The sequence below is a fragment of the Catharus ustulatus genome, chromosome 3 (assembly GCF_009819885.2).
Source record: "Catharus ustulatus isolate bCatUst1 chromosome 3, bCatUst1.pri.v2, whole genome shotgun sequence".
In the NCBI taxonomy this organism is placed as follows: domain Eukaryota; kingdom Metazoa; phylum Chordata; class Aves; order Passeriformes; family Turdidae; genus Catharus; species Catharus ustulatus.
This window is the reverse complement of record NC_046223.1, coordinates 1965556-1979700: the sequence shown is the minus strand read 5'-3', so window position 1 is coordinate 1979700 and position 14145 is coordinate 1965556. Positions and strand designations below refer to the sequence as shown.

Below are 14145 nucleotides of genomic sequence, written 5' to 3'. Positions count from 1 at the left end.
GAGGTGCCAAATTAGTTTTACAGCTTTCTAGCACTGAGATGTGTCTGGGGCCGGGGGACTTTTTGATGGACGCATGGGAGCAACACTTGCAGCCTGCTTGAAAGGGTCATTTCCACATTTCACAGCAGTGGCCTATGGCGGGGGGGCAGTGTCAGATCAGCAGTCTGGGGGCTGGATGGCAGGGGGAGGGACCCAGGCGCCTTTCTGGCTGTTTCGGGGGGTGGGGGGTAGGACGTGGAACACAGCTCTGAGCAGCACCAAAAGCTAAACCCATTTCTTCATTGAGGGAGGTTGGGAGCAAGAGGGTTTGGGGGGATAAAATGTTGGGAGTGCAGATGTTTAATGGTAAGATCGGGGTTGGTGCTGTTTGGGGGTGAAGCTGTTTGCAGACAAGGGCGTTTGGGAGCGAGGGAGACGGAAACAAAAGGGTGCAAGGATGTTTGGAAGCAAGGGCAAGGACCATTGAAGGTGAGGGTGTTGGAGGCTGATGGCACTTGGGGGATAAGAGCATTTGCAGAGTAAAAAGCATTTCGGGGAGAAGGCATTTGGGTCAAGGGTATTTGGCAGCTGACACGTTCGGGCGTGACGGTGTTTTGGGGAGAGGGGTTCTGCGCTGCTGCCAGCTCCCAGCCGCCTCCGCCGGTGCCCACGCTCGCTCTGCGCTGCGGCTCTCGGACACTGGGAGAAGGAGCCTCATCGAGCCGCCCCCGCCACCGTCCGCGCGTCTCCCCCCGCTGCCCATTGCGGGGCCTCTCGCTCCCCAGGAGCGGAGCCCCCCCCGTGCCCGGGCGGGCAGCTCTCTGCGCCCGGCGGGGCACGGCGGCGGCGGCGGGCGGGGGGCGCGGGGGGCGGCCGCGGGGGCGGAGCCGCCAGTCAGCGCCGGGCGCCGTGACCCCGGGGCGGGGACGGGCACGGGGACAGAGACGGGCACGGGGACAGGCGGCCGCTGGCCGGCGCGGCGGCGAGCGCAGCCCGTGTCCCCCCCGCGACACACACACAGACACACACACAGACACACTCACACACAGACACGCGTCGGGCGGGGGGAGCCGCTCGCCCCCGCCCCAGCGCCCGCCCGGGTCCGGCCGCCGCAAGCTCCGCACTTACCCGGGCCGCGGCGAGGTGTCGGCGGGCGGGCTCCGGCGAGCCGCGACTGCGGGGGGCCGGGGGGGGCCGCTTGGGTTTGGGGGGGGTTCCGTAATCCAAGAGGCTTTGGGCTGCCAAATGTAAACACTCCGCCATGATTTCTTTGTTTAGATAATTGAACCTGCCTCCCTCTCCCTCGCCGACTCTCGCTCGCTTTTATTTATTTATTTCCCCCCCTCCCGTCATCATCATCATCATCATTATGGCTTGTGTGGGGTGTTTTTCTTTTCTTTTTCTTTTTTTTTTTCAAGGGTGGTTATTTACTAGCTGCATTTATCAACTGCTGGTTTTACAAATATTTATATAGATAAATATATATATTTATCTTTCAATATATCCCTATGGGGGGGGCGGTGGGAGGCATAAAGGACAGGAAGTTGTTCCCGCAGGTTTGGGGGTTGAGGTTGTTCCTCCTCCCGTGGCTGCCGGGGCCGGGGGCAGCGGCCGCATCACCTCCCGCAGCGCCCGGCGCTCCCAGGGAAAAGGCGGCGGCTCCAAAGGCATCGCCCGCTCCAGCGGGAAGGATGCGGTGTGCAGGGGGGAGACGGGTGGAAACTTCCAGCCTTAAGTTTTTTCATTGCGTTTCCTTAAAATTCGTGCTCGACGGGAAAGCATGCATGTTGTTATTATCTATTCTTATTATTATTACTATGCGGGAATTCCCTGCCGGGAAATAGGGGTTTATCATAGGAACTGTACAGGAAGTGTTAGAATGACATGTTCCACCTGCAGCCCTACTTCGGCAGCAAGTTTCTCTATTTGGAAATACCAGTGTATTTGAAAAGAACCTCAGTGCACTCCATCAATGTCCATAAATCCCTGTCCATAGACCTGATCCTATCAGATCCCAGCTTCCCAAGGCTGTGGTGGAAGTGCCTAGGGATGCAGGAGGCTGACTTGCAGTGCACCAAGCCTGTCAGCTACCCAGGAAGGACCTGGTGCCCCACAATTCCCATGGCGTACTTGAGGAATTTTAGGCAGCACGTCTCTCAGGAATTGTGCCAAAGACTCCAGAAATTCTCCACGGCTTGTATTTTGTTCCTTTTTGTATTAAGAAAGAGCACCACCTCCTGATGTCTCCCTACTCAGTCATTTCTAGGAGGTCCTCAAATGTCACAGAATGTACAGTATTACCTTTGCTGTTCATGTGTAGAAAGAGCAATACAGCAAGGAAAATGTGAGGAGTTGCTATATAGAAAAACAAGGTTATTTGTTCACCCTGTTACTCAATAAAGAGAAAATGCTCTGTGACAACTACCAATCATCAGATGGGTTCCCAATCCCTTTTGCCCTGAGCCACCATTCCCACAGCCAACTGCCTCAGCTTTGGAAATACCTGAGTTTTTATTGTCCCTTAGATGCTGTTCTGCCATGGGCAGAGATCCTTGTACCTTAAATATTGTGTCTGCCACAGGCAAAGGTCCCTTTATGTTAAATATTGTGTCTGCTGAGGGCAGAAGTCCTCTCTCCGCAAAGAGATCACCAGTTTGGATCCCCAAACCTTCTCTAAATCTCACTAGTCCCTCATAAAGCCATTGTTAATTGTTGGGATAAGGAGCTCTGTATGTACAGTGAGCACAGGAGAAAAAAAAAAGAGTATACATATGTATTACACTGCCAGTCTATACAGGGTTGCATTACAAGTTGCATTTTAGAACTGCACAAGTTTTTGTAAAGTATTTTACAGTAAAATACTGGGAAGTTGATTGGGCTATGGCCAGAGTGGAGCAATTGCCATGCAGGCCTTGGAGTTGCTCTCAATAGTCTGGCAGCCCTCAGGTCACCCCTCACAGTCTGACCTCACTCCTGTATTTCAAATACCAAAACAAACACCATCACTTGGTTTTTCACAGTGACCCCAGCTCTGCTGTCCTACTTTTTTCTAGTTCTTTTATAGAGAAGTTCAAGAATGTTTCCCAGTTTCTGCTTTCTCTGCTTCCCTTTTTAAGGTTACGCTATTTGCTTACGATGATATTTTTATTTCCCTGCCAGGATTTCATTGCAATCTCCCCTTTGTGGATTTTTTACTTGTGGCCATTTAAATTCATTTCAGGCTAGAACTTGGCATAAAAGTTCGCAGCTTCTCAGCCAGATTTGAATTACTATATTTAATCCATACTCAGCTCTTAGGCTTTTTTTTTTTTTTTTTAAATGAGTGAAGATAGAAATAATTTTGTTGTGGTTCCAAATGGTGCCATCATTCTGTACTGCTTTCAGATCTTGTCTTCATTCCGCTAGCTTTTCAAAAGGACATGCCAGAGCATTTGAGACGTGACTTTAGAAACATGTTGCTTTACAATCCTTTAAAAACAGGTTATTTCAGCATAAAACTTTGTGAAAATCAAGCATTGTGAGTACACAAGGGCATTTTTATTGCACTCTTAGATACGGCTTGCTGAACAGCAAAGCCAGTTTTCATGTGGGCTAAAAGAGGGCAAAAGTGTTTGTTACGCTTTAAAAAACAGTTTTGCCCAATTGTGTTTGTGTTATTAATTTTTGGGAATATTCAGGCAGTGCTATGTTGGCTCTGCAGATATGAAGAAGAGGTAATGACGTGCAGATTTTTATTAAACAAGATTACATTGAATAGATTAAATTTCCTTTCTCTGTTTATCCATTTAAAAAACAAATGCAGTACTTAATCCAAGATGAATTCCATTGTTTGTGTAAGTCCAGCTGAGTAGTTGCTTGAGAAATATTTCTACCAAGTCCAACTTTTGTTTGCTCCAGGGTTTAGTATTATTACTATTATTAAACTTTTTTATCACAGTGACCAGAAAATGGCAGAGCTACTGTCATTTTGGTAGTATTAAATAAATGTAATTAAGACAGGGGTTTTTATCACAGCATATGCACAGGTGATAGAGGGATCCTGTGACAGATCCTGCAGTCTTTCACGAACTGCTGGTTACAGACAGGTTCACCAGTCAGACTGGACAGAATTTTCCAACTTCTTGCTTCCAGCTGTGGGAAGTTATGGAAAATCACACCAGACCTGCATGATAGTATTTCCTCTGACTTTACAGAGCTGCTAATGATTGATCTTATAATTAGCTATTGTATCACACCCCGATGTGATGAGCAGGAGCAGAGAGGACCCTGCAGTGCTGGTGACAAATGGGGTAAGTGGCAGTCCCTGTCTCAAGAGTGAGCAGGCACAAATCCAGCAGATCCATGGCTGAGCCCATCCTGACTGCCCTGCTCACCTGTGCAGAGAGCAGGCTGCTTTTTCCATGCTTTGGGAAAGGCTGGCAGAGGGGCACTAGTTACTGGCCTGAGTGGGGATGGGAGTAGAAGGATCCTAGCAGAAAGTGTGCAAAGAGCTGTAATAATGTGGTCCATGCTCAAGGATGTTTATGATGTCTGTGATGGGGTATCTTGTGCTGGAAAAGGGCCCTGTAAAAGGCTCTTTTGCAGACAACATTTGAAATAATGTCACAGATTTTTTAAACCATGGAAAAAAGCTCAAAGGGAATATGCACATTTTCTTCCATTCTTCTTGTTTTGGGGGGGTAAGTCTTTATGGTAAAGCAACTAGATTCTTTGCAAAGCTGTTTTCTGTATGAGTTTACCTTCCCTGAGATTGCATTTGAAATGTGTGTGTAAAAAAGCAATGATGTGTAGACTGGGAGTGTTTTAATCAATGCAATATGACAGTGTATCCCCTGGTCATAAAATGGTTGCAATGTGAGAGCTCTGTAATAAGCTGCATTGTTGTACAAGGAAGTAAAGGAAAGATCTTAAAAACAGCAGTAAAAGTCTTACCTAAAAAGATAATACCCAGATTCTAAAGTAAAGTTGAAATTAAGTCTGTCAGTCTAAGAGCTAGCATCTACTGGACCAAAAAGAAAAGACTCACGTGCTGAGTTTCTCTTTTGCAAGCAGGTCTTTCTGCTGTAAATATGGGTAAAAGCAATTATGGAAGAAAATATGAAAAATAAAGTTTTCTTTGAGTGCTTTGCACAGAGTTAACAAATTGCTATTGCACAATAGTAACACTGCATTAATTATGTCACTATTTTTCCTTCGTGATAGATTATTGTTAGTAATTCATCACTGTAACATATTAATAGTGGTATTAGTTTTTAAACAGAACAATCATATTAGTAGCATACTTGTCATATTAGTGAAAATTAACAAAATGATGAAAAATTGCTACCAAGGCTTTGGGGCTCTAACACTGCAAGGAAATCACTTTTTCCCCAATCCAGCAGTTTTTCAATGAGCATATATTTTCTTGCAAAGATAAAGAGGCTGTTTTACAGTGTTCTCTGTCCAAGCCCCAGGAGCCATTTCAAAATATTTATGCCATCCTTTTAATGCCAAATGTGTGTATTCTTTTATGAGTCTAATACTGTTATGTTGTGCCTTTAAAAGCCTGAGTGCTGTCATTCACAGCCCCTGGCATGAGGTTTGAGGCCATTAACTCCTTTTTTGTTGGGGATTGGGAGTCTGTACTGTCTGGTGAACTTCTGGAGCACAATCCAACTGCCTTTCTAAAGGATTAAGGAACATTGTTTGCAGAGCCACTTATTGTGAACTTGTCCATGTGCCTCCAAGCAGTCCCTTTTAGGGTCATTTCTGAGGGAGTTTCTGTGTGTTTAGAAAGCAAGTAGCTTCAGGCCCCTCTGAGCATCCTCCTTCCCACTTATTCATCCTGGCCTTTTGCATTTCTAGCATATTTATCTCTGCCATAGGATCTCCTGCTAATATACAAAGATGATGTATAGGTTTCTCTCTAAGAGTAACAACTCGAATTAGGGAATGGAGTTAGAGAGTGGATTTCCTGCTCCTTCCCTCATGAACATCTGGTGCCTCAGAATCAAAAAAACCAGAAAAAAACATTGACCAAACCCTGAGAATCCTGTTTGGAACTGTAGTCACTGGTTTTGCCTACTGCTTTGTGAAACCAAGAGGAAAATCTTCAACTTCTTGGGTGTTTAGAACCAGCAAAGTACAACATTTTACCCATTTATGCATCTACTTTGAATTAGCTGTTTTATACTAAGGAGTTTCTTTGGCTTAAATCTGCTAATTTAATAGAAGACATGAATAGATTTCATTTTATTAACAACAGAATGTCACACTGGGAAAGTAAGTATTTATGGACAAGCAATAGGCCACATTTTATTCAATAATCACTTGAACCCAGTCAGTCAAATGCAGATGAAATGATACATTTCTTGAGTTTTCAGAATGACCAGAAAGACGGCTTTATATTCTTGTCTCTGGGCAAGATTGCTTTCTTTGACCACTGATTCATCAGTGAAAGTATTTTGCAGATTTAGAAGGACAATCAGAGCCAGAATTCCCAATATCTGTCCAACAGTCCTTGGTCTGTTTTTTGCTGAAGCATCTCCAGACAAAATCCATATTGCCACAAGTTGGAATCATCCTAGGGGAGTCAGACCACTGAACGAGGCTGCACCAACCACAGATGTGACCTACACATACAACAGGGTTAATAACAATGCCCTCATTGCAAAGATTAATTAATGCTTCTAAACAGCTTTTATTCTCAAAACTGCTGTTGGATTAGCCAGGCCACAGCATCTGTGTGAGCAAAAGTATGTGCAGCTGTTACACCTGGGCTGTGCTTGGCAGAAAAAAGTTCCTCAGGAAACATCCACAGTGACACTGGGACCAGCTTTACAGTGACCCCAAGTCCATACCCAGTGACCATCTGCCCTGAAAGCCTCCCAGCTTCTCCCATGGCAGCTAGTCTGTGTAGGGTTGGAGGTGCTGCTGAGCTCCCAGCTCTCAGCTGGGACTGGCCCCTGTCCCCACCTCTCCCACCTTTCCCACTCCTGTGTGTAGAACTCAGGTAGGCACAGCACAGCTCACGCAGGGGCCACAGTGTCAGCCTGTGCCAGCCCAGCACCCCCTGCTCTGCAGTTCCCTTCGTTGGGAACTCAGCTTTTCTCTGTGTGTTTCCTAGCAGCAGATAAACCATGGGGAGAAGCAAGTGGCACAGGTGACCTCCCCTTGGTCTGTGAGTAACAATAGAGAGGTAAAGTTGGTATTTTAGTGTCCCTCTTCTGAAATTTAATTTCCCAAGAATTTCTAAGGTCTTAAGGTGTTGTGCAGATGATGGCTGCAAGCAGCTGTACACTTCCAAATGAAAATCTCCCCAGTGATGTTTATAAAGTTGTGCATGTTTTGTGGCACTGATTTTAATACAAAACATTATAGTGACATCCAATCTACACGTAGCATGCATTTGACTGACATGGGCATTTTTTATACATTGATGTGACATATGCCAAGCATAACAACAGCTCTGACTGACAACACAGCAAAAAAAGGACTTGTGTTATCCATGCTCAAGTCAGAATGTTTCCAATCCTTCCCTATTTAGTGGTAGCAATTGTGCTACACATAAGAGAAGATATTTTTGGTATAATACAGCATTGGAAATTGGCCTGAGTGGCACGTAAGTCCATGGCAGAAAGAGCAAGAGGTCTTTTTAGTCTCTAAGCATTTAGAAAAGATAACATAACTAGGACTCCAGTGAATTGGAGTTGTCAAAATTCACACCTAAGAGAAAGGGGGTGTTGGGCCTGTTGCCAGGAAACAGCATCTGGTATCACATTTCTAACAGGATGCATGCATATGAATGCAAGTGGGAGCTGCAGCATGATAAATCTATCCCAGAAATTGCACCTCGTCACGTCTGCGTTGTGGCACCCGCCCATACAGACTTCCTTGCCCTCATTCCCTAACAATACTTTTATTCAGCAGCCAGAGTTACTCAGGCAGGTCATCTGCAGGGCCAGTAACAGGTTCACCTTCCCTGTGGCTGGTGCCACAGGCTGTGTGCTGAGCCTGAAAGCAAGCCTGGCTGCTCTTTGTGTGCATATTCTATTCTATTCTATTCTATTCTATTCTATTCTATTCTATTCTATTCTATTCTATTCTATTCTATTCTATTCTATTCTATTCTATTCTATTCTATTCTATTCTAATCTTCTTGCACATTATCTCATTTACTCCCTGGCTCAGTTCTGAGGCCACGTTTGGACACAATGTGTGTGGACAGGACTGCATGAAGCTTGCCTCTCACCATTCTGCAGTCCTCCAGCACTATCCCACCTTTAATATTTTCTATGCCCCAGTGCCACTCTCCATGGTACAGCAACAAACTCTCACAGTGTTTCAGTTCCTGAGAGCACAGACACACTCACACCAGAGTAATCCTGTTGTGTGGACAGGGGGCAAGACACAGAGTTCAGAGGAGATCCAAGGTGAGATCTTGGCCAGCTGATCCACCCTGCCCTGGGGGCAGAAGATATATCTGGGCCTTGCTTTATTCCAGGCAGAGACGTACAGACCTAGGGGACTGAAGAGAACAGAAGAGAGTAATACTGGATCAAACTGTGATGAGTTTGGTAATAGAGGTTAGAAATATTCACTCTAACTTTTCCAAGATTATGGAGTTTCTTTGGAGGACAGAAATCTCTGGAATATATTGAGGTAAAGCCAGGCAAAATCTTGATTGGAAATTCCAGTCCCTGAGCAGTCTCCCAGTGATGGTCTGAGCAGACATGCAAGGAATATCTGGTGTCCTGACAAAGTTCCCAGGACAGTTTTATGGTGTGATATTGGAATTGTAATAATCAATATTGAATGGACACTATGTTACTGAGTTTTCATATGTTTACAGACTCACAAATATTTTGTAGTTTGTCAAATTATGGAACACCCTTACTCAAAAAGTAAAACCTGCATAAATAACAGGATATTATTCTAGGCACCCAGTCTATATCATCTCAGCACAGTTTCCACAGACCTTTTTTTTAAACAGCATTTCTGTTCACTCTCAAAATGGGCCATAATGCAGGAAATTAAGATTTGTTTTGTTTGTTTTTTCTTTTTTTTTATTAATAATTAATTCCCAGCAATATTTGTCTTTGTTCTAAAGTTTAAGTTATTTAATACTTCTTAGATATGGAAATTTTTTAAAACAAACTACCTGACAACATTAAAATTGAGGCAGACAAGGAGATTTAGGAGCTGGCAATGTAAAGGCTCTTTCCTGAAAAAGTAAGAATTCATTTTGTAAAAAGTGTCCCCCTTGCTTCCCTAGTTAGGAGAATGACTGCTGTACAGTAAAATCTGGTCATGTAGAGTTTTAAATGCCCAGGCAGCTCTTGGTCCAGGGTAACACAAGGAAAGGTTGGGTAAGGGAGATGCACAATAAGTTAATATTCTCACAAATTATTTCTCCCTTTGTGTTTAAAATGCCTTTCATGATGGCCTTTGGCACTATAACTGTTCTGTGGCTAAGTAACTAATTCTTTTTGTAGCATGTCATTCCTGTGTCTCTGTATGACTGTTATATTTATTTTTTAAGCAAGGCCTTGGCAGACCCATTAGTTTTATTTATGGTTTCATTGCTAATTTTAATCACATTAACCTTGTATATTTGTAATCTCTTAAACTGTGCTTTGTAATAAAGCACTCAGCTGCTCTTGGGCAGCAGGTTTTACAGGCACATTTTCTGAAGAGACAATTTGTCATATACCATGATTATTCCCATCACATTTGAAATCAGGTTATCTGGCTTTTTTTGAAATGGGTTTATTTACATGACTGTTAACAGAAAATTCTTTTCAAACTAAAGGATTTTTGAGTGGAGAATCATTGATTTGTGCTAGAATCTGTCTGTAGCTGAGCAGGACAGTATTGCTTGGTACTGCTGGTCACTGGGTTTAGAATTCAGTCCTGTAAGGACTGATTTATTTGAATGCTATTTCTGGGTTGTTCAGTACATTCTAGGATCAGCTCTCTTACTGGAACATTCCTAACACTGATTTGAGAATGCACTTCATATAAAAACCTGAAAGGAAATTTTAGTGTAGAATTTACCTCTTCAGTGCCATTCACAAAGCTGTTGTCACATGCCAGTTGCCTAACTGCTAAATATTCTCATTATTTTTATATTTACTCTCAAGAAACTTCTGCAGATACAAATATCAATGATCTCATATCAGCTGAAGAAATTTGCTTAGCTTTCAATTGTAAGTGTGCAAAATAACATGTGTATTGCAACTAGAAAAAAATATCCAGTGTTCAGTTTTCATAATGCATTTAATAAAATATTTGGAAGCAATTAGTAATTGATAGGTTTTTAATACACTACTTTCTTGGCAATTGTCAGCAACAATCCATATCACTTACTAGGAAGAAGTATGGCAACTAATTTTTAGTGCACATGAAAATTGCAAATTAGAACAGAGAGCATGTTCAGAAATTCTGTGTTATGGTGAGTAAATAAATTTCCTTGTAGGCATGTTAAATGAAAACAATGGTGGAGTGGACTTCATGTATCTTATTCCACATAGACAGTTTTATATGCTGTTGTGTTTTTAAATTGTGCCTACAAAAATATTAGTTATCAAGAGCCTTTTAATTAATTAGAGTAATTTAAATTAATCATGAGTGCTTTCTTTTTTAAATCAGCTTTGCATGTCTGTTGCTTGAAATTTTTTGAGGTACAAGTTCTGGAAGGACAAGGCATAGTTCCAGATTTTTTTTCTCAGATTGTTCCTCTGTTTTGTGTTATTTTGGCTGGTTTTATCTGCCAGAGGGTACAGAAGAGCTTTAAATTTCAGAGGGATAGAGATGCTAAGAAACAAGAATATCCCAAAGTGGGTAAGGCTGTGTGCTACATCCCACAGTGTCCCTTAGCTCTCATATCAGCATAACCAAAAGTATGTGGGCCTGCTAAGATTTTATATCAATGTGGTGTTCATGAAAATGAGAGATTAACAAAAACATGGCATAGTGACCCCTCAAATCAACATCGTGCTTGAGGAAGTTTTATTGTGCCTTGTGTGGCTTCTCTAAAAATGTAAATTAGCTGGAGATGTGTGAAAAACCTGCTGGGGAGTGGGTTGCAAGAGGCCACAAATAAAAGCGAGCTTTACCGTTGCAATTACCTTGATTTTTTTTTTGGAAAAGCAGTACATGTGCAAAAAAAATTAGTTCTCCAAAGAAACTTCTTACTCTTTGTAAACAAAAATTACCTTTGGATAATACTCCACTTGAATTGTCAGTACAAGTTTGGGATTGAGAACTTAAGTTCTCTGGTTTACTTGCAGAAACTTCTTTTTTGTTTTAAATTTGTTCAATCTTTACGTTCAGGTCACTCTTAAAACTCGAATGTGATCTTATTTGTGAAGATTAATTAATACAAAAAAAAAGGCATGTAAGGAGAAACTTGTGTCTCTGTTGCACAAGAGAAATACAAGAGTTAAAGATCTAGAATCTCCTGCTGAGCTCCAGGCTGTGACTGCCTTGATCTACCACGAGGGAGGGGCCATGAATGAACCAGTGGAAAATCCAAACTGGGAAGGGACAGTCTACAACTTTGGCTTTTGCAGTCTGAAATGCAGAGTATTATTTAAAGTCTCAGCAAACACACAGCTCTCAGCAAACTTCTGTCTCTTTGCATAAGATGCCATTAGATAGTTATGCCTGCACAAAAAATTGCACTTCATGTGAAAAATCGCTGTGGTTGTGATGCATGTCCAAATGGGGAGTTAATTTCGTGTATAACTCCAGGTAGGGCTTGGTTTTTATGTTTGGAAAATCTAGTTATTCTAACCCCTGTGTCCTATCAGACACTTAATCAAAAGTAGTCACATTTCCAGCCACAGACTACACGTAGCACACCACAAACACTGTCTTATGGTTGATTCTGACAAATAAATTCAGTCACTTGGAAAAAAGTATTCGGGAGGGTGGAAAACTTTCTAGATGGCAAAGAATTATTTAGGTTAGTCAGCACTACAGAGCACTGCAGAGATGTTCAATGAGACCTAATAAGCTGCACAATGGCAGCCAAATTCAGCATTGACAAATATGAAAATACACATATTGGAAGGAACAGATTGAATTGCTCATGCACATTGCTGGCTTCTAAATTAACTGTAACAACTTGGGAAAAGGACCTGAGGGTCACTGCGGGCAGCTCAATTAAACATCTGATCAATGAGCAGTGGAGGTTAAAAAAGCAAACAAAATGTGAGAATGTAGAAAGAATGGGATGGAAAACAATGACAATATTGTAATTTTGCAATTATACACATTGTTGGCACACTCTCCCAAAATACAATATTCATTTCATAGTCATGCCATCCTAAAATATGTAGAGGAAATAGGAGAAGCCCAAAGTTAGGCAACAGAAGGGAACAGAAACAAGGAGAAACCTCCATATTAAGGGAGATTTAAAAGATGAGAAGTGTTCAGTTGGAAGAGGAAATTAATAAGTGGGGACATGATAGAGAGATATAAAATAATTGATGGTATGGAGAAGGTCAATTGAATGCTCCTATTTACTGTTCCCCATAATATAAGAACAAAGTGACATCCATTAAATTGAAAAGAAACAAATTTAAAACTGATAAAAAGAAATACTTTTTTTACACAATGCATAATTAGCCTGTTGAACTCACTGCAACAAGCTATCATTATGCCCAAGAGCTTAGTAGGATTCAAAAAGGATTATACACTTATTTGGATAATGAGAGCGCCCAGGGATACCTTAGATAGGATAAAAATGGTTGGGGGTGGAGATGTATGAACCCTCATGCTTCAGGGCATAAACCAATCATTAGCTGTCTGGGATTAGGAAGAAACTTCCCCTATGAGCAAATTATTCAATAATTGTCCATTGTGGGTTTTCTTGCAAATTCCACTGAAGCATCTGGTCCTGGCCACTCACTGCAGAGACAGAGCACTGGACCACTGACATGATCCAGCATGGAATTTCCATTTCCCAAATTGCCGTGTGTGTTTGCCATGAGGCTGGGAAAGCCATCTCTGCACCAAAAGGGATGGTTGCCTCTGTTCTGTGACCTCCCTGCTGCCTGGCAATTACTGTGCAGTTACTTATGTATTTATTTGTGACACAGACAGGCCAGGATCAAGTTCCATCTCTGGGAGAGGACAGCTTTTCCATTTGAAATGCATCACGCCCGGCTTGCGCAGAGCTGTCTGACGCCAACATGTGAGAGCGTTTTATCCTTCAAAGTTCTGCAAAGCCTTTTGTGAGATTCACTGATAGTCAAAAGAGCATGTGATTCTACTGAAGTGTTATTATCTCTATTTTGTTTTTTATTTTGTTCCTTTTGATAGCTCACTTGACAGATTTTTCTCCTTTTCTCACTTGCTCCACAAGTGGGAAATACACCCTGAAACAATGTCTTAAGGAAGCAGTATTCCAGTCTTCTATTGCACTAGTCCTATAACAATCCAGGTTAGATTATCCAGGAAAGGAAACTAAATTTCCCCATCCTGGAAAATCAGGCAAGATACTCAAAGTTACTTCCTGGGGGTGCTTTGCCTGTAGCAAAGACAAGTCAACCTGCCAGTTTTTCCTGCTGTCTAACATACTAAAAATGAGATGCCATTGAGATACTTTTGCATCTATTATCACTTTATGGTTTGTTCTCTGCCATTTACCCTGTTTTTAATTCATTCACTGCATCTTATGATCAAGTTTTACTATTACTATCTAGTTTTACTATTTTACTATTACCATCTAGGGTTCTTTTACTATCACTTTTTTTTCTAGTATTACAATCTACTATTTTACTATTACTATATAGTTTTACTATTACTGTTATTTACTATCAAGTTTTACTGTACCATTTTACTACATAAAACGCTGCAACAAAGAGAGTGTCAGATGAAGATGGAATTTCTGCATTAAACCATGTGTGTCATCATTCTGGAATATCCCTTTCTCACATTTGGGACTTACCCATCAACCTCTGGAAATCTCATCTACACACTTATTTCCCTATGAGTAGTGGTGATAAAATCCAGTGGGGTCAAATAGTCACTAAATACAATCTAAACTGCTTTGTTTAATTGTCAGGATTCATTGTAAATTTTCATGGTACTGTGACCTGGCAGTATTGAGAACAAAAGGATAAAAATGCTTCCAAGACAAACTGTTTGTGGAGAAAGGAGTCAACAGTAGAGAAAGTA

At 42.0% G+C, this 14145-nt stretch overlaps 1 protein-coding gene across 1 annotated transcript in view; it reads left to right on the top strand.

Moving 5' to 3' along the window:
• The first annotated feature begins 307 nt into the window (after positions 1 to 307).
• FANCL (FA complementation group L) overlaps positions 308 to 14145 on the top strand; it is a 65424-nt gene continuing 51586 nt past the window's right edge. Inside the window, exon 1 of the mRNA XM_033056058.2 lies at positions 308 to 468. Coding sequence (XP_032911949.1) covers positions 343 to 468 — 126 coding nt within the window. The 5' untranslated portion in view covers positions 308 to 342. The remainder of the gene's footprint in view (positions 469 to 14145) is intronic.